Source organism: Trichomycterus rosablanca, chromosome 20 (genome assembly GCF_030014385.1).
Source record: "Trichomycterus rosablanca isolate fTriRos1 chromosome 20, fTriRos1.hap1, whole genome shotgun sequence".
Classification (NCBI taxonomy): domain Eukaryota; kingdom Metazoa; phylum Chordata; class Actinopteri; order Siluriformes; family Trichomycteridae; genus Trichomycterus; species Trichomycterus rosablanca.
This window is the reverse complement of record NC_086007.1, coordinates 11,553,881-11,573,244: the sequence shown is the minus strand read 5'-3', so window position 1 is coordinate 11,573,244 and position 19,364 is coordinate 11,553,881. Positions and strand designations below refer to the sequence as shown.

The 19,364-nt window shown below is 40.3% G+C and overlaps 2 protein-coding genes across 2 annotated transcripts; one reads left to right on the top strand and one right to left on the bottom strand.

The window, feature by feature from the left end:
• The first annotated feature begins 374 nt into the window (after nucleotides 1-374).
• Nucleotides 375-6,402, top strand: LOC134334896 (olfactory receptor 56A1-like). Its single transcript, XM_063017363.1, has 3 exons — nucleotides 375-432; nucleotides 5,492-5,636; nucleotides 6,246-6,402. The coding sequence occupies exons 1-3, from the start codon at nucleotides 375-377 to the stop codon at nucleotides 6,400-6,402; spliced, it is 360 nt and encodes a 119-aa protein (XP_062873433.1).
• Nucleotides 6,403-16,680: 10,278 nt separating this feature from the next.
• LOC134334553 (olfactory receptor 52K1-like) lies at nucleotides 16,681-17,625 on the bottom strand. The gene has a single exon (XM_063016911.1). It carries the CDS (start codon nucleotides 17,623-17,625, stop codon nucleotides 16,681-16,683), a length of 945 nt encoding a protein of 314 aa, XP_062872981.1.
• Nucleotides 17,626-19,364: the final 1,739 nt, after the last annotated feature.

Sequence of the window (19,364 nt, the reverse complement as noted above, 5' to 3'; positions counted from 1 at the left end):
ACCTGTAACATTTTGGTTAGAATACAGTTCAGACTATAGAAAAGTAAGGAAAAAACACTTTCAAACAGTTCCTTAGCTGCTTGTCAAAGCTGTTGTGAATAAATTTGCTTTCACATTATTATAGTCATTACAAAAACTAGTTTTGATAAAGAACTGACAGTCGTAAAAGCAATTGAAGTGATGTATTATAAAAATGTAGAAAAAGTTGTATGACACTGACAGTCATAAAAGCAATATAAGTGATGTATTACAGGCATTTGATAAAAGTTATATGACATATACAACAACAATAATAAGTGCAGTGAAAACTTAAATTGTGTTCGTTTTACTACATATTCATATAAATGATATGACTGTTTAGACTAAACAAACAGATGACTGCAATTCAGATTTTAACAGTTGAAACCTTTACATTAAACACAGTATTTACACGTAATTTAAACATTTTCAACAGTGCATTTCTGATCTCTTTGGTTCGAACACCATAGATAATTGGATTGATGCATGCTGGAAAAAGTATATATGTGACACCCAAAAATGTGTTAACATCCACTGGAATTGAAATACTGAGGTTATGTGAGAGGAAAGTAACACTTCCTACGAAATAAAAACACATCATGACAATTAAGTGAGTGCCACAGGTATGGAATGCTTTCGATCTATGCTCCCCAGCTGCAGCCCTTAGCACCACATACAGAATTTTCATATAGGAAACAAAAATGATAGATATATCAATTCCAACAAAACAAATAATCACAGCAACCCCCATCAAAGCATTCTTTTCAGTAGAACTACAGGATAAACTGACCAGAGCCATGTGGTCACAGTAGCAATGATGAATAATATTGGACCCACAGAAAGACAAAGGTGCAGCTAAACCAACCAAAGTGCCCATTATTGTACCACTTCTGATCAATGTGAAGAGCAGTAGTTTTACAAACAAAGATGAGTTCATGATTGTTGTGTATCGAAGTGGCATACAGATAGCCACAAAGCGATCCAGAGCCATTGCTAGAAGAATGGTGGACTCTACAGAACTAAAAAAATGTATGAAAAACATTTGTGTTAAACATCTGTCTAAAGTTATTTCATTTAAATCAAAGAGGAAACTCAAAAGCATTTCTGGCACAATTGCAGTTGGTACAACAATGTCAACCACTGCAAGGGCAGATACAAGAATGTACATTGGAGTGTGTAGAGCATTTGTATTTTTAATTACATAAAGCATTAATGAATTTCCAACCAAAACTACTAGGTAACTGAGAAAAAATGGCAGGACAAGCAGTTGTCTGTATTTAAAGATCTCTGGAAAGCCGACAAAATAGAACTTGGTGTGTGAGAGGTTCACTCTTTGGAATTCCTCAGTCATGGCCCTGCAAAGACAGTCAATGATTTGTCAGTCAATGATGCAGATTAACTTATTCAGGTCATCAGCTTGTTAGATGCTTAGATCATGTTCTTCTTTGACTGTGAAATTGTATAATATTTAATGATTATGATATTTTACATACATGTCAACTTGTATAATGTCAATTAATGTTTGCATAAAACCCGTATAAAATAAGTCATTCATTACATATTCACACATATACACATACCTATTATTTGTTTTACATCACTGTTGGTGAAATAATGATATATGTTATAATTTCACACAGGTAAGCTTTATCAATGCCTGATTCATTCAGTTAAATCATAATCATTTGTTTCATGCAGAAATATAGTTACCTGTTCGAGGTTTTCTGTTGCTCAGTCTTCTTGTTTGGCTTGGTCATTTATGCAGCGAACCGTGAGGGCCAAACCAAACTCTGCATGCGACCATGTGAAAATATATTTATACCCTCAGTCAGCCTTGTGGTCCCAGAGGACTGAAAAACCCACCAACAGTCCAAACTGACCAACATGAACACATGCATATACATAAGCTTATGTTACACTTTTCTGTATAAAATACATTGTTTCAGTAAATGATTCATTAAACAGAGACACGTTAGTCACCTTTTGGTTACATTAAGATTAAGTGACTCTTAATAAGTAAGTATAAATAAATAAGTATATAAGACACAGACTATACTACTATTATTCATTTGATATGTGAATGCGAATTATATTTTATCTTGTAACACATTCATTTAAAGGGACAATAGTAATAAGATAACTCTGTGGTTAGTAGTTAAACAAAATAATTAAAATAAGAAGTAATTTTAATTAATATTTTAAATGAACCTTAAACCCCTAGCATAAGTGTTTCTCCCTCTTGGTTTAACAAATGTTATTAATATGCTTATACTACTTAAACACTTTATTGAGCTTGTGTGGCATAATGGTAAATGCCATGCTTCTAAAAATGACAGTACCTTAGTTCCAAGGGTTTGAATTCTGTGCTGGGCTCACAAATACAGAAGGTGCATGGGGTTACATGTACTTCGCCATTGAGGGGACACACATCAGTGCACCCTTAATGCTGTTCCCAAGTATGGATAAATACATGGTTGCATCAGGAAGGGCATCCAGCATTAAAACGTATTAAATGTGCAGACTAGCAGGAGCAACAGGAAACAATCATTCATTCATTAAGTTAAGGAAAATAAAAATGTGCTTTAATAAAAATGCACACAGTCCAAATTTATTCAAAATATACTGAGGCATCATAATGAGTAATGGCCTGTTTATCAGCTGAAGTCTTGCATCAAGTAAGAATTGGCTAACAATGAGGGTGTCAGGTAAGTTGTGGAGGTCTGCAGCAGAAAAGGTGAAATGTGTTAATATGTTTAGGTTATTGGCTAGATTGGGGGAAATATTTGGGTGATTTTAACAATTAATTGTAAAACAAATATGAATATTTTACCATTCCATGCATTAATTAAAAATTAATTAAAAAAAGAATGGCCACAAAATTAACATCAAAATCTTTATTTTAATGTGTCACATCAAAATGTGTCACCTTGTCATATTTTTAATAATACAATCATGTTACATTCTTATTAAAAAAATCAGTTTTGGTGCTGCATACCTAATTAAATTCATCAGCACTCAAGGGTTTAGCATCGGTAATATTTATAATTATACTCATGTGCTTTCACCAGCACATGATTTAATTGGCTATGTTCAGATAATAAGAAGTGTTCCCTCCAGTGTTCCCATGAGTTCTTGTTTGTTGTACTTGTGGCTCATTTAATCAGGTTCCACTGTGGAAATGAAATCCCTACAGTTACCTGTGAGAGAATTAACAAGCTCACTAAGAACATTTAGACTTGGGGTGTTTGTACCATACATAATGTACCATACTTAGTACTGCACTGTACTGCAGATATCAGATTTCATGTTGTGCAGTTATTTTGTTTATGTTTAACAGGCATTTAATGTAAAATGAAGACATTAATTAAGGCAGTATTTTAATGGACAAGTGTTGGACACTTGATTTTACCAAATAGTAATTAGCCGTGCTACACTCACATTATATTAAAGCCATTTTTCTTTTAAAAAGGCTTTGATTTGTAAAAAATTGTAGGTGTGTGTTATACTAATATACTTATAACCCAATTGTACTTACTACTTTTGGTAAACTTAAGGTGTGAAAATTATCATTAATTATAGCAACTTTATAATTAAATGTAGCATATTTAGCACTAATACAGTATTTCATTTCAGATTTCATTAAACAAATTTAGTTAAAAACTCCAATGTCATTTCTCCGAAACATTTACATGTCTTTACTAATATGTCATCTGGACCAACTGCTTTTCCACTTCCCATTCCGTCTATAGCTGCCCTCACTTTCTCCTTGCTAATCCTGAACACTCTGATTCATATCTCTATGTCATCCAACCTTTTCTTTCCAATTTTCTTCATTCATCAGCTCCCTAAAGTACTCCTTCCACCTTTTGCAACTGTCAGCACATCTGCATCCTTTATCATTCTAATCTGCTGTATAACACAATATTGTTCCTATTTTCCAACTTCTCATTTAGCTTGATGTCTTGGCACCTTTTCTGTAACCTTTGGTCTTTTCTCTGCTTACACCACATCTTCTTGTACTCCTATCCTCTCTCTTCACCATTTTAGAGACCCCAGCCCTCCTAAAACTTCTGCACTTCTGCACTTCCTCATTCCACCACCAAGTCCCATTTTCTTACTTTCTCTGCTCAGATGTCACAAGTACTTTTCCAGCTGATTCCCTCTGTACTATGGTCTGAAATCCAGTGTGTAAATCTTATTTTTGATCTGCATAATTGATTTCACACTTTTTTTCCTGACACAACTCTCCCTAGTTACCTGGGCTTGGGATCGGCACTAAGAGTGCACTGATATGTGCCAAACATTTTTTCTGCCAAAGACTTTATTGGTTTGATTGCAGTTGTGGCCTTAATACCATCTGTGTGAGTTGCAGATCATATGTTTTATTTGTGGTTCAGGAATGGGATTTTTTAAGGAGCTCATGAATAATTGTCAATCTGCTTTTGGACAGATTGTTTATATGTGTACATATTGCAACTAAAAATAATGTATTTATTGTCTGTTTTACCACTGCTTTATCTTGATCAGGGTTGCATTGGGTCCAATTCACTGGGTAATATGCAGAAAACACCCTGGACAGGGTGCACACACACACACACACACACACACAAACACACACACTTAGGACAATTTCCTATAGCTTTAATTGGTCTGACTGCACATCTTCGGACTTCAGTCAGATTAAACTGGAGCACCCAGAAGAAACCCCATGTGGACACAATGGGAACTTGCAAACTCAACAAAGAAATGACCTTGGCTGCCCGGCCGGGGAATCGAGCCCAGGTCCTTTCTTGCTGTGAGCCGCCCTAAAAATAAACATAACTGCATAATCCATTAAAAAAGTTATTCTTTTGATGTTTATCCCAAAATAAAATTAAAACCCATACAATCCAACGTCTTCTTAATCTTCTTAAGTAAAAAGCATCTTTTTTCTTCACATACTGTAATACTTCACAATATTTTTATGGGTTGGATGCCAAAGATAATTTAGGGTATGTAAATGTATATTTAATATGCTCTATTGGGACGATGCAGAACAGTATCAGGGATGGACCAAGATTATTTAAGAGCTTTCAGACATCGGGCTAGTAGGAGAGAATAAAACAGCATTGAACAATACTGGATAAGATTTTAAGGAGGTCTTAGTATGAAGAACTAAGAACTAACATCTCATATTTGCAGGTAATGATCATTTGTGTTAACCGATTAATAAGAATTTATAATGTGTAATTATTGTTTAGAATGCTTACATTTGTTTTGTGATTATTTGCTGTCTTTTATGTAATAAATTTGTGTACCAGGTGAAACATTATTCAGCATTTTATATATAAAATAATGAACACATCTTAACAATCTGTAAGCACTGCGTTACACTGGATTCTTAAATAATCAGATTTTTCTTTTTTAAAGGTACAAACAAAAGTTCTGACTCAAGAAATGGATACTCAGCCTGTCTACAATGTTTCCTATTCAGAATTTTACTTAATTGGATTTACAGATCTCCAGGAGTACCGGCCTTATCTCTTCATTCCCTTTGCTCTGATCCTAATTCATGCATTCATTGCCAATGTTCTTTTAATATTTGTAATTGCAAAGCAGAGAAGTTTGCATGTGCCAATGTACATCCTAATTGGAATGCTTGATGTTCTTGGGTGCACTGTTCCAGTATTTATTATTCCCAAGATGTTGCATGGTTTTTCACGGGGTTTAAATGGATTTACTAAACATGAATGTCTCCTCCAGATGTTTCTTGTACATTTTGCTGGTTGTTTTCAGTCAAGTGTTTTACTCTGGATGGCTGTTGACAGAATTTTTGCTATTATTTTCCCTTTACGATACCATGACTTTGTAAATGTCAGAAACTCTATTCTGTTTAGCTCTATTTTTATAATTCGAAATATTGTGTATACTGGTGGAATGGTTGGTCTTGTTGCACCATTGCCATTTTGTAAAACGAATATAGTTTACCATAGCTGGTGTGAGCATACATCAATAGTTGCTATAGCATGTGGTGATGTTTCCAGAAATTTTTTAGCTGGTACACTAGGTTTTGTACTTGTTAGCTCTGACTGTATCCTTATTCTTCTTACTTATTTTGTTTTATTTATTGTCATATTTCGATCTCCATCAGGGGAATCTCGTCATAAAGCCATTCAGACATGCAGCACTCACTTAATGTCTATAGCAGTGAGCTACTTTAGTGTGGTTGGTGTTTTTATTGGCTATAGGGCATTCTCAATTCCACGTAACATTCGTGTTTTATTAAGCTTGCAGTATATCCTTCTTCCTGCATGTCTGAATCCAATTATCTATGGAGTACGAACAAAAGAAATTAGAGTCAATCTAAGTAAATATTTTCAACTAAACAAAATTAGTGCAAAATGATATTTGCACTTATTGTAGCAAATTATAAAATCTGCTCAATTTATTTTAGAAATGCATACATAATAAATACATACATAAAAAACATAAAATTATGATTAAGTAAAATGACTCTGGGCCTCATTAGCCATCTCATTAGATCTCCTCAATATTTATGTAAAAGTGTAGAGTATAAGTGCTGTTGCAGTTTTTTTTTATTCATCTAATATAATATTTATTCCTTGCATAATTTGGTGCAACTCCCAACACACCTAATATAGCAGTCTGGATTGAGCTGAAGAGGGTATGTTAAAATAAGCAAACATGAGGTGCATGGGTACTTTTAACAAACTCTTAACAAACCTTTAAATTTACCAGCCTTGTTTGAAAACTGTTTGTCTATTAATTTAACACATTTCACCATCAAGTTCATTTACCCAGTCATTACAGAAACAGTACAAATTGATACAAGCACAAACAGAACAGCTCATATAGAACATACACATTTTATTTGTACAATGATAACAATTTATTTAAAAATCAAATATACAAACCGAAATATGTACTTTAACTTTTTAACAAGTCAGTAGATTTCATATAAGCACATTTCAATCTCTATTGTTACATATCACACCTTTAATCTTGCATATGGCACCTTTGGCATTCCATATTACACCTTTAATCTCAGTATAAGAGACTTTATATTTTGGTAATGATATATATTACAATAAATCTAATAATATTTATTAAAAAATGATAACGTCTTGAAACTTTAATGTGTACTTTAACTTATGAGCACATTTCAATCTCTATTGTTACATATTAGCGAAGAAAGAATTTCATTGTACTGTATATGTATATATGACAAATAAAGTATATCTTCTATATCTATCTATGTTACACCTTTAATCTTGCATATTGCACCTATGGCATTCCATATTGCACCATTAATCTCAGTATATGAGATTTTATATTTTGGTAATGGTATATATTACAATAAATCTAATAATACTCATTTATTAAAAATGTATTAATGGGGCTACTTGTGTTGTATTTTTGTTTGGTGTCAGATTTTAATATCAGACAGAGCTGATGTGGCTTTTAATTATAAATTCTGATTGTGTCAATTTTAAATGTTGTAGTCCATCAACAAAATCCCTTATAACAGGAAACTATACAACACATTTATATTTAGTGAATTTGAGAAAATCATTTTGAGATCACGATTTTGTGGAGCTATAATTATATATTTAATATATAATTATATATACTGTGATATAAACATTACAACCAAATCCTCACAGTTCTTATGCGTGCAGCTGATTAATCTACATTCTACTGTACATTTGGTTTATTAAATTGGACAGATCTTCCACTTTTGAACTTATATAGACAGTCCAATTTCATAATCTGCCTTTTAATAAATGAGTAAATTATGTAATATTGCCCAGTGTTGGAACTTTAAACCTTACATATCATACTTTTTCATCACAGCTATAATTTACATATGATTAAAAAAGATCTTTTACAATCATTTATTCATTCTTTTATTTTTACTAACAGCTCACACATGCACTCACTCCACACCAAGCCACCTTCTGTTATGAGGAATGCAGACGGACCCAAGGATGCAGAGTAAAAAAACAGGATTTTATTAAATGACAAATAAATAAGAACAAAGAGAAATAACGAAAACAAAAAACAACTCAGGCAAAGTGCCGAGTGACGCCGCTGGACCGCTGGCAAACTGAATGAGAGGGGAGAACACAAAAATAACAAAACACAGGAGGCGAGGCGCGAACCCGGATCGCCTAGTCACGAGGCGTTCGCGCTGCTCGCTGCGCTATTAGAGCGCGGTTTACGGAAATAACGCTTGCGCTTTAGAGGAGGCGTAGCCGACGCAAGCGCTCGGGAAAAACAGTGAGATCGCTAAGGGAAAATAAAACACAAAAAGCAGGCAATAACAATCGGCCGGCGTGTCACCAGCGGTGGTAAGTCCGCTGGGAAGAGCCGGTGTGAGAGTTAAAGAATAAAGGATTCTGCTGAGGTGCGGATTCGAACCGGGAATACGGCGGGAGGCAGCAGAAGCCCAACCCACACAACCAAACCGGATCTGGGGAATCCGCTAGGCAGAACGGCCAAAGAGGAAGAGCTGAGGATGCGGTTGAGGCTAATGATAGCCAAATGCTAACCGCAATTCCCAGCAAGGAACGCTGCGCTGCAAAACAAAGACAGCGCGAGGGCTGTACGAAGTCGCACCACCTTTCCCTACCAGGTAACCAAAATCCTATAATACCTCCGCCTTTCGACGTACACACCCGCCGCTCTACAAAGCGCCCGGGGCTACCCAAAACTGTCCCTGAAAAACGAAGCGACTTGAGCAGTACTGTACCGAAATAAAGAGAAAGGTGCGACGCCGGCAACCAGATGACACCCCCTTAAATAGGGGAATCACAGGTGCCGCGCGTTAGCACCTAATGAGCTGGCCTAGTATTTAAGGCCGAGCTCTTTGTTGTTCTGTAACGCCTGCGACGCTGTGACCTGATGGTACTATCACCAAACGTCGCAGGCACCCTAACAGTACCCCCCCCTCTAGGGACAGCTCCCGAGGTCCCAAGACCCGCGGTTCGGTTTCTCCTGAACTCACGGATCAGTTCGGGGTCCAGGATCTGGCGAGCCGGTACCCACGAACGCTCCTCGGGGCCGTAACCTTCCCAATCCACCAAGTATTGGGTGCTACCCTGCACCCTCCTGCTATCCAGGAGGCGGCGGACCGTGAATGCAGGGGCACCCTGGATGATACGAGGGGCGGGAGGTTGGGGGAGGGGTCTAGCTCCCTCGCACGCAAATGGGCGAAGTTGGGAGACATGAAAGGTTGGGTGTGCCCTCATCCTGGGGGGCAACTCCAACCTGTATGTCACCGGATTTATCCGTCTGACCACCTTAAACGGGCCAATGTACCTGGGTGCCAGCTTGTGAGGGGCACCTTTGACGGGGAGATCCCTCGTCGACAGGAGAACTCGTTGGCCCGGCCGGAACATGAGGGCCGGCTGCCGCTTGCGATCAGCAGTACGCTTCATGGAGCGTTGCGCGGCTAGAAGAGCCTGCCTTGCTTTTCGCCAAGCGGCACGGCAACGACGGATGTGTTGACGCACAGTTGGGACCGCCACCTCTTGTTCCTGCTCGGGAAACAGTGGAGGAGGGTACCCAAACTGTGCCTCAAATGGTGACATTCCTAATGCGGCGTGGTGCAGGGTATTGTGGGCGAATTCAGCCCACAACAGTTTATCCGCCCAAGTGGCTGGATTCCCTGCAGTGAGGCACCGAAGCATCTTGCCCAGATCCTGGATAACCCGTTCCGACTGCCCGTTGGACTCGGGGTGGTACCCCGAGGATAAGCTTGCCGTTGCCCCTAGGAGTTGGCAAAAAGACCGCCAGGTCTGACTGATAAACTGCGGGCCCCGATCCGACACAATGTCGGATGGGACCCCATGTGCTCTCACCACATGTTGCAGTATCGCCTGGGCGGTCGCCATGGCAGACGGTAGCTTGGGCAGAGGAACGAACAGACAAGATTTAGTGAACCGGTCAACAATCACCAGTACCACCGTGAATCCCCTGGATTTGGGCAAGCCCGTAACAAAATCCAGTGCCAGATGGGACCACGGTCTTGACGGTACTGGTAATGGATGGAGAAGTCCTCTAGGACGCTCTCTAGTGCTCTTATTAGTCGCACAGATAGCACAGGCTCGGACAAAGTCCTTGACCTGTATCTCCATCCCCGGCCACCAAAATCTTCGGCGCAGTAGCTCCAGGGTCTTAGAAACTCCTGGATGAGCCGCAAATGGGGACGCGTGGACCCATTCCAACACCTGATGACGGACTGTAGTGGGCACAAACAGCCGATCAGGTGGACCTCCACCGGGGTCGGGTTCCACAGCTTGGGCGTCCCTAATGACTTTTGATATGCCCCACACCATTGGGGCAGCAATCAGACTCGGGGGGATGATAGGCTCAGGCTCGGTTTTGGGTCCGGTCGACTCCCACTGCCTGGATAAAGCGTCAGGCTTGCCATTCTTCGACCCTGGTCTATAAGACAGGGTGAAGTGGAAGCGACTGAAAAATAGGGACCACCGAGCCTGCCGGGAGTTCATCCTCTTAGCCTGCTGGATAAACGACAGATTTTTATGGTCTGTCCAGATCAGGAAGGGATGCTTCGCCCCCTCAAGCCAATGTCGCCATTCATCAAGCGCTAGCTTGATGGCTAAAAGCTCCTTATCCCCCACCGGGTAGTTACGCTCGGCGGGAGTTAGACGATGTGAAAAGAAAGCGCATGGGTGCAGCTTCTTTTCGGGACCCACTCTCTGGGACAGCACTGCCCCAACCCCGACATCAGAGGCATCTACTTCTACTATGAAGGACTCCTCTGGGTCGGGCAACTGCAAAACCGGAGCAGTGGTAAGGAGAGTCTTAAGCCTGTTAAAGGCTTGCTGGGCCTGCATCGACCATTTGAACGGTCCCTTGCCTGTCAGGGCCGTCAAAGGAGCGGCGACGGTGCTAAAGTTCCGAATGAACCGCCTGAAAAAATTTGCAAAGCCTAAAAATCTTTGCACTTGGCGTACGGAACTAGGAGTTGGCCAGTCCTCCACAGATTTCACTTTAGCCGGATCCATACGTATGGCACCTTGGGAAATGATAAACCCCAAAAATGAAATAGATGGGGCATGAAAAACGGATTTCTCTAGCTTGACGAACAAACGTTGCTCGAACAACAGCTGGAGAACCCGACGGACGTGCCTAACGTGTTCTTCAATGGACCGGCTAAAGATCAGGATATCGTCTAAATATACATAGACGTATCTATCAAGGGCTTCCCGCAAAGCCTCATTGATAAAGCGTTGGAAGACCGCGGGGGCATTCATTAACCCAAAGGGCATCACCCGGTACTCGTAGTGTCCCGTGGGCGTAATGAACGCAGTCTTCCATTCGTCCCCCTGCCTGATCCGGATCAGGTTATACGCACTGCGTAAATCGAGCTTAGAAAAAATGGTAGCTCGCTGAAGTGCTTCAAAAGCTGTGGCCATCAGCGGCAGTGGATACCGATCCTTGATCGTGATGGCGTTCAGACCCCGATAGTCGATACAGGGGCGCAACGATCCGTCCTTCTTCCCAACGAAGAAGAAGCCTGCCCCAGCTGGGGAGGACGACGGACGGATGAACCCCTGATCGATTGCCTCCTTGACATACTCCTCCATGGCTTGCCTTTCGGGAGCCGACAGGGAAAAAAGGCGCCCCCTAGGAGGAGTAGTGCCAGGAAGCAGGTTGATGGCACAGTCAAAGGGTCTGTGGGGGGGCAAGTCCCGCGCCCGGGACTTGCTAAAGACCTCACGTAGGTCATGGTACACAGGGGGTACCTGGGTCAGATCGGGGGCCATCGCTTCAGACGATGGTGGCGCCGGCGACATACTCGCTGGCAGCAAGCATGCGTCATGGCACCTGGTTCCCCAAGCAAAGATTGACCCAGATACCCAATCGATCTGGGGATTGTGCTTTCTGAGCCAGGAGTGTCCCAGGACCACTTGGAGCTGAGGGACCTGGGTCACCAAAAAGGTGATCCGCTCCTCGTGGTTCCCCAGACGCATCGTGAGGGGACGCGTCTGGTAAGTTATGGGACTCCCAGCTACCGCTCGGTCGTCCACAGCGTGGACGGTTATGGGCACCCGTAGCGGTTGAAGCGCAATCCCCATCCTGTGCACCAGGCGGCGGTCGATGAAGCTCTCCACCGCACCCGAATCGACACACACCAGGAGGTCCGTAGAACCCGAGCCCCAGAGCAACACGGCATCCAGGAACAAACCATGTTGAGGGATGGTGGGTCGGCCCACCCTCGACTCCCCGCCTCGAGGGTGGCCTACTCGTTTAACCGAGCCCGGCTTCTCGAGGGGGGGTCGGAAGGTAAGGTGGGCCTTTGGGTCGTCCCTAGCTGCATGGGCTCGGGATCCAGGTCACGGGGCACCGGACGGGACGGTCCTGGGAATCGGGCGCCAAGAGGGTACGACGTCCGCTCCCGGGCCCGCTGTCGGAGCCTGGTGTCGATATTGGTGGCCAGGGCGTAAAAGGCCTTGAGTGAGGTGGGGAGCTCACGAGTAGCCAACTCGTCTTTGACCTTCTCCCCCAGCCCGCGGTGGAAAATGGCATGCAGCGCCCCCTCATCCCAGCCGCACTCTGCCGCAAGGGTACGGAACTCAATCACATATTCCGCTACTGATCGCCCCCCTTGCGACAGCTCTAATAGGCGTGGACCCGCGTCTCTTCCTCCCACTGGGTGAAAAAACGTGTCCCTGAGTGCCTCCCGAAAGGAGGACTCTGAGAAGCACTCCGGGGCATCCTGCTCCCAGAGAGCAGTGGCCCACTCTAAGGCTTTGCCAGTGAGTAATGAGATCACGTAGGCGACCTTCGAGCGCTCTGAGGGAAAGCGGGCGGGCTGCAACTCAAAGATGAGGGAGCACTGGAGGAGGAACCCCCTGCACTTTTTTGCCTCACCCGAGAAACGTTCGGGGGGCGGCAAAGGGGTCTCTGGTCCGGTGGCTGGGGAAGCGGGAGTGGAGGGCGACTGGCGCTCCGAGCTGACCGCCAATGCCGGCAACAGCTGGGCGATCTCGGCTATTCGGTTGGCGAGCTCATTAAGCGCCAGCTCGTGTCTGCCCAAGGTTACCCCCTGGTGACGCAAAACATCAGTCACGGGGGGCGACTCTGCTGGGTCCATTATTGGTCGCACCTTTCTGTTATGAGGAATGCAGACGGACCCAAGGATGCAGAGTAAAAAAACAGGATTTTATTAAATGACAAATAAATAAGAACAAAGAGAAAGAACGAAAACAAAAAACAACTCAGGCAAAGTGCCGAGTGACGCCGCTGGACCGCTGGCAAACTGAATGAGAGGGGAGAACACAAAAATAACAAAACACAGGAGGCGAGGCGCGAACCCGGATCGCCTAGTCACGAGGCGTTCGCGCTGCTCGCTGCGCTATTAGAGCGCGGTTTACGGAAATAACGCTTGCGCTTTAGAGGAGGCGTAGCCGACGCAAGCGCTCGGGAAAAACAGTGAGATCGCTAAGGGAAAATAAAACACAAAAAGCAGGCAATAACAATCGGCCGGCGTGTCACCAGCGGTGGTAAGTCCGCTGGGAAGAGCCGGTGTGAGAGTTAAAGAATAAAGGATTCTGCTGAGGTGCGGATTCGAACCGGGAATACGGCGGGAGGCAGCAGAAGCCCAACCCACACAACCAAACCGGATCTGGGGAATCCGCTAGGCAGAACGGCCAAAGAGGAAGAGCTGAGGATGCGGTTGAGGCTAATGATAGCCAAATGCTAACCGCAATTCCCAGCAAGGAACGCTGCGCTGCAAAACAAAGACAGCGCGAGGGCTGTACGAAGTCGCACCACCTTTCCCTACCAGGTAACCAAAATCCTATAATACCTCCGCCTTTCGACGTACACACCCGCCGCTCTACAAAGCGCCCGGGGCTACCCAAAACTGTCCCTGAAAAACGAAGCGACTTGAGCAGTACTGTACCGAAATAAAGAGAAAGGTGCGACGCCGGCAACCAGATGACACCCCCTTAAATAGGGGAATCACAGGTGCCGCGCGTTAGCACCTAATGAGCTGGCCTAGTATTTAAGGCCGAGCTCTTTGTTGTTCTGTAACGCCTGCGACGCTGTGACCTGATGGTACTATCACCAAACGTCGCAGGCACCCTAACACCTTCTGCATGTTTTGGGAGCTGGAGGGAAGAAATCCAAGTATCCTTTAAAAATATTACATCATTACATATGATAACCTTACTTAGCACATACAGCCTATTTATTATTTGGAGGAAAAAAAAAGATGGAAGAATTACTCCAGTCTCACCGCACTCCTTGCTGGGTTAAGGTAGCACAAGAAGGCTTTATATCGTCAGGAGATCCACTTGGCCAGAACGGTAAATAAAAAATAAAAAAATAGGCTTTCATCTTTATTTTGATTTTTCAGCGAATCCTCTAAATAGCTGAGATGAATTGTGCAAAATCCTTCTTTTCCAAAACGTGCGCGTTCACAGTCGCGGCGACGCGCTTACTTCCCTTAACTGACTCGCGTAAAAACAAAAAAAACAAACGTGGTTTAGTTTAGAGTCTTAATAATATAACCAAAGCTTTATTGTATTTAAAATACCTTACTTATAATGATAAAAGCATAAACACGGATCTCTCACGTCCTGAAAAACCGGCATCTTCACTCTTCGATGCACTCACTGCTCTCTCTCTCTCCCTTTGTGTCTTTAAGCTTGCCTTTTCTTTACTTCAGAGCATAGACCATTTTTATTTTCTTTAACCGATTCATTCTGGTCAGGGCCATTTTTATTTACCGATTCGTCTTGGTCAGGGTCCTCCGCGTTGTACTGTGTTAGAGTCTAAAGCTTGGCACGAGCCAGGAATTGGGTCCAACTGTAGCCTTGGTCGCAGCTTTACCTGCACTGGTCATGTGATCATAATCTATAATATTGCATGGTTGTAAAAAATATAAATCACGTTTACAACCATGCAATTGAATAACCTGAATAAGTCCTGTAAGTCCATTTTACATGTGACAGACTGACGACCTGATATATTTTTATTTCTGTGCTGAATTGTATCTAAATGTTGCCATCTGTGCTTTGTTTGCTCCATTACTGTCAGGGAAAAAAGTTTTTGCTTTTTCCTAAAAAGTTTTTGGAGATACGTGTTTTTCATCGGACAGCGACGATATATTTATATAAATAATTTTGGTGGCCTCTAATGTCTGGTTAAGGCACTGGCATGGGTAGCTGAGGTACACACCGAGCCCAGTGTGACTTACCATGGGGTGGCGTACTTAATTTCAGTCTGGCTTTTTCCTGACAACATGGTTTCCTGGATGTACACTATTTATGATCTCTTTAATATGAACAGACTTGGTTGTGCATGCATTTTGATATGTGTATGTGATATTCATATTTTTGATCCTGTATTTCTGAACCCGATTGTGGATTAGGCACTTGGCTTAAATAAGTGAGACAAGCACAGCTCCTTTCAGTAAAGGTCAAGTACCTTACAATTATGTTTCCTGGCAGCATCTGTGGCAGTACAAAAGATTTTGGGTCTACATTAAGACTTACAAAATATTAAAAAAGGTACAACTAAATTAAAAATGTTTAGGGTTCCCATAGGCAAGCCAGACAAAAAGATTTTACATAAATTCATATTCCATTTAGGCTTTGGGTCAAATTATATTAAAAAGTATTTAATAATATGTCAACATATTGCAATTCCAATGGTAATGTTAGAATAGAATAATAGAATAGTTACTACTCCGACTCTAATGCAAAGTTCACAAATTGATGCAGACTTTTATATTAGTTTATAATAAAGTAACTAAACATGTAACTAATCTGTTTTTATTGTTGTAGCCAAGTTATTTAACAGCAGGAAAATATATATTTTTAAAAATACCAAAACAACCCTTTTTTATATTATTAAGGCAAACAGTAAAGAGGCAAGCAAGCAGACATGTACTAGTCATGTAGGCCACAGCAAGAGGAGTTATCAGTATTATTATTTTTTTATTTCAATATATGCCTGTTATAAAGAGCAAAATGTTATCTCTGAACTGTGGTGATTAATTATTATATTTGCACAAATGTATATATGAAAATAAACAATAATAAATGCATTTGTCTCTAGTTTAAAAAAACATGTTGCCCTTACACAAACATATAGTTAAGATAAAAAAATTTGCTAATTTGTGTATACAAAATATTTGAAAGATAAAGGTATACTACAAAATTACATTTTATAAAACAACCATACACTCATTAAATTCTTTGCTGTTAAAATATAACATTATACAAAATTATAACATATAGGAATTTATTATTAAATATCAATAACTAGTATTATAAGTTAGCAAATAAATTACCATTTATTTTGTGTTTTGAAAGTTCCTGGTATGTACAGTAAGTTATGTAATTACACACTTTAACATACAAGAGCATGCATGCAAATACAATAGCAACACATAATATTATTTGTAAATTTGTCAACAAAATTGAGATTTATTCTGTGAAATCAATATTTTATTATTATTATTATTTTTATTTTAGTGGAAGTTACTCCAATTATTCATTTTTTTTTTTACAAAACCTGAAATGAATTGATAATATTGAATTAGGGAAACAAAAAATTTTTACATCACAAATAATGCATCTTTTTATTCATAATGTAGCCTTTATTGTGATTGTTGCTGCATTACAATGGTGAGACCTTCAAATTGCTAATTAGTTTTAGAAATTGTTGTCTTATTTCTGTTGTTCTTACTCCATAAATAATTGGATTAAAACAGCATGGAAATAGTATGTACATCGTACTCAAGAACAAACGGGAGTCAGGAGACAAACCATTCCTGGTTCTGTACGACAGAAATGCGATCAGGACAAATAATAAATTGACTGTAATGACAATTATATGTGTAACACATGTGTTAATGGCCTTTAAGTGGGCTTTACCAGATTTAAATACAGAAACAAATATTACTACATATGATGCAATAATGACTAGAAAATCAACCATTGGTATCAAAAGAGTTGATACAAGCCCGATTAAGCTATTAAGAGAAGTGTCTCCACAGGCTAACTGAACCAATCCCATGTGTTCACAAAAACAGTGTTCCATCACATTTGAACAGAAACGTAATCTTCCAGCCAGGCCTATCATTAAAGCATTTAAAAAAAGAAATCTAAAAACTGGCACAATAATAAATTTTAAAAACTTGTGAATTTCCATATATTTATGATAGTTCAGAGGTTTGCATATAGCAAAAAAACGATCCATAGCCATCCACACTAGTACTGTGGACTGAAATGCACCAGCAATTTGAATAAAAAACATCTGTACTAAACAGCCGGCAAGAGAAATTCCATTCCAGCCAAATAAAAAGTCCAGCAGTAAACTTGGTACAAAACAAACAGGCCATAAAAAGTTTACAACACCCAAAACACCAATAAGAACATACATAGGAGAGTGCAGACTTCTCTGAGATATAATTAAATAAATTATAACAGAGTTTGATATGGTAGACAGTACAAACAGTACAAAATATGGGATGAATAGAATGGAGCGCCATTCCCCCAAACCCACAAAAGCACTTAGTTTAAAAGTTGTAAAAGAAATATTTTGTGTTGGAAAATTTTGCATTCTGATAAATGTTTGTTTAAAACCAAAAAATTAACACAAGGTTAAAAAAACATTCATGTTATAATATTATTATAATATTATAGGTAAACACCAGTATTAAATAGTCCAGTATAACATGAAAAATAATCTACAATTAAAATGATCCATACACATTGAAAAAAATGTAAAAGACAATTGTCCACATAATTATAAATTACAAATAACAATAACTGTAAAAACCTAACATCACATTAAACACATTCTTTTGCAGTCCTGCAATGATTCATGTAACAAACAAAACTAAAATATAAACAAATGCTCACACTGCATTGCACAAAGATAATGTAGAGCACATGAATATAAAACAAAATCAACCCCACCCTTAATACAGATACTTATCACACATCCTAGTAGCAAGTACAGCCGTAACATGCATCTTGTATTTAAATACACTTTGTGTTCTCATGAGGTCGGGCTTTATTCCTTTAGGCTTAATATCAAATGTTTGTATCAAAATATGAATATGTAAAAGATTTGTTTATCTCTGTATTGCATAAGCCTCCAGAGTAATTTTATGGCTGTGCATGGCAACACAATCATACAGTGTTATGAATAATACATTCATATTAAACAAAGACATCCTTAATGAACACAATAAATAATCAACATAAATAATAAATCTATATAGTGAATATAAAAAATATAAAATGTTTTACCACCCCTCTTACAATGCCAGGTTTTTCTAATGTAAAAAGTTGAATCATTACAAAACGTTTCCTGGGAACTATAACATGTACAATGTAATTGAAAACCAAACTGAAATGTACATTTTCAGCATTTAGCAGACACCTTTATCCAAAGCAGCTTACAGTACTGTAACAGAAGACAGTCTGAGAAATTGAGGGTTATGGGCCTTGCTCATGGGCCCAACAGCAGCAACCTGCCAGTTGTGGGACTTGAACCAGCAGCCTTTTAATTACTAGTACTAAACTACAACTCCCTACATGTGTTCATGTGTTAAATTGGGGGTCTAATTTTTGTTTGAAGCATTTTTTCATTTTATGGAAGTATTCTGTCTTTTTGGTTAGGACCCTATCAGCATATCTTAACCAAATTATGCAATTATAAATTATACTTAGATACTATATATTCATATGGTCATTTGATTGTGAGTGTCAATGTATGCAATGTTTAATTGTATTTCAGGGTTTAAATCAGTTCATTCACGTGAAAGAAATGTGCAGAGGAAGGCCCAGGAGATGACCCAGGACTGCTGCAAAGTAAGGGTTGGACAGGTGATGTAGGCTGAGGTGGGGTAGATGGGAACTCATTTAAACATACAACTACTCCCCCAGACATCCCTTCAGTTGCTGTTGGGCCTAGTATTCCCAGTGTTTTTTCCTCTTCCACAGTGAGGCCTGTTGCAGACAACTGACCTCCACCTTTCTTAGCCCTCTCTTTCCTCCCCCTTTCTCTTAGCTTGAATAGCAAAGTCATGTTATTTTTTCCTGATCTCGATGCCAGATCCTTCAAATATCTTTTGGTAGCATAACAAGCACTGATGTTGCTGGTAATACTCTCTCATTTCTTGTTCTTTTATTTGCTAAATTTCCCCGGGCTTTGCAAAAGCATATGTTTTTTATTTTTCAATTTCATCAAGCTTTTGGGTAAGTTCTTCTTTCAAAAAAATTATGTTTGCTTTGTACACTCTTGGTTGAGGCAGTTGGGTTACCTTGCTGGGTTTTTTCTCACTCAAATAA

Excerpts from the sequence above, each read along its gene's own strand:
- LOC134334896 (XM_063017363.1), top strand. The coding sequence starts at position 375 with ATGACTGCAATTCAGATTTTAACAGTTGAAACCTTTACATTAAACACA. Across the intron at positions 433-5,491 it reads ATTAAACACAGTATTTACAC|AATTTTACTTAATTGGATTT; the intron begins GTAATTTAAACA and ends TTTCCTATTCAG. Across the intron at positions 5,637-6,245 it reads AGAAGTTTGCATGTGCCAAT|GGCATTCTCAATTCCACGTA; the intron begins GTACATCCTAAT and ends TATTGGCTATAG.
- LOC134334553 (XM_063016911.1), bottom strand. The coding sequence starts at position 17,625 with ATGCAAAATTTTCCAACACAAAATATTTCTTTTACAACTTTTAAACTA.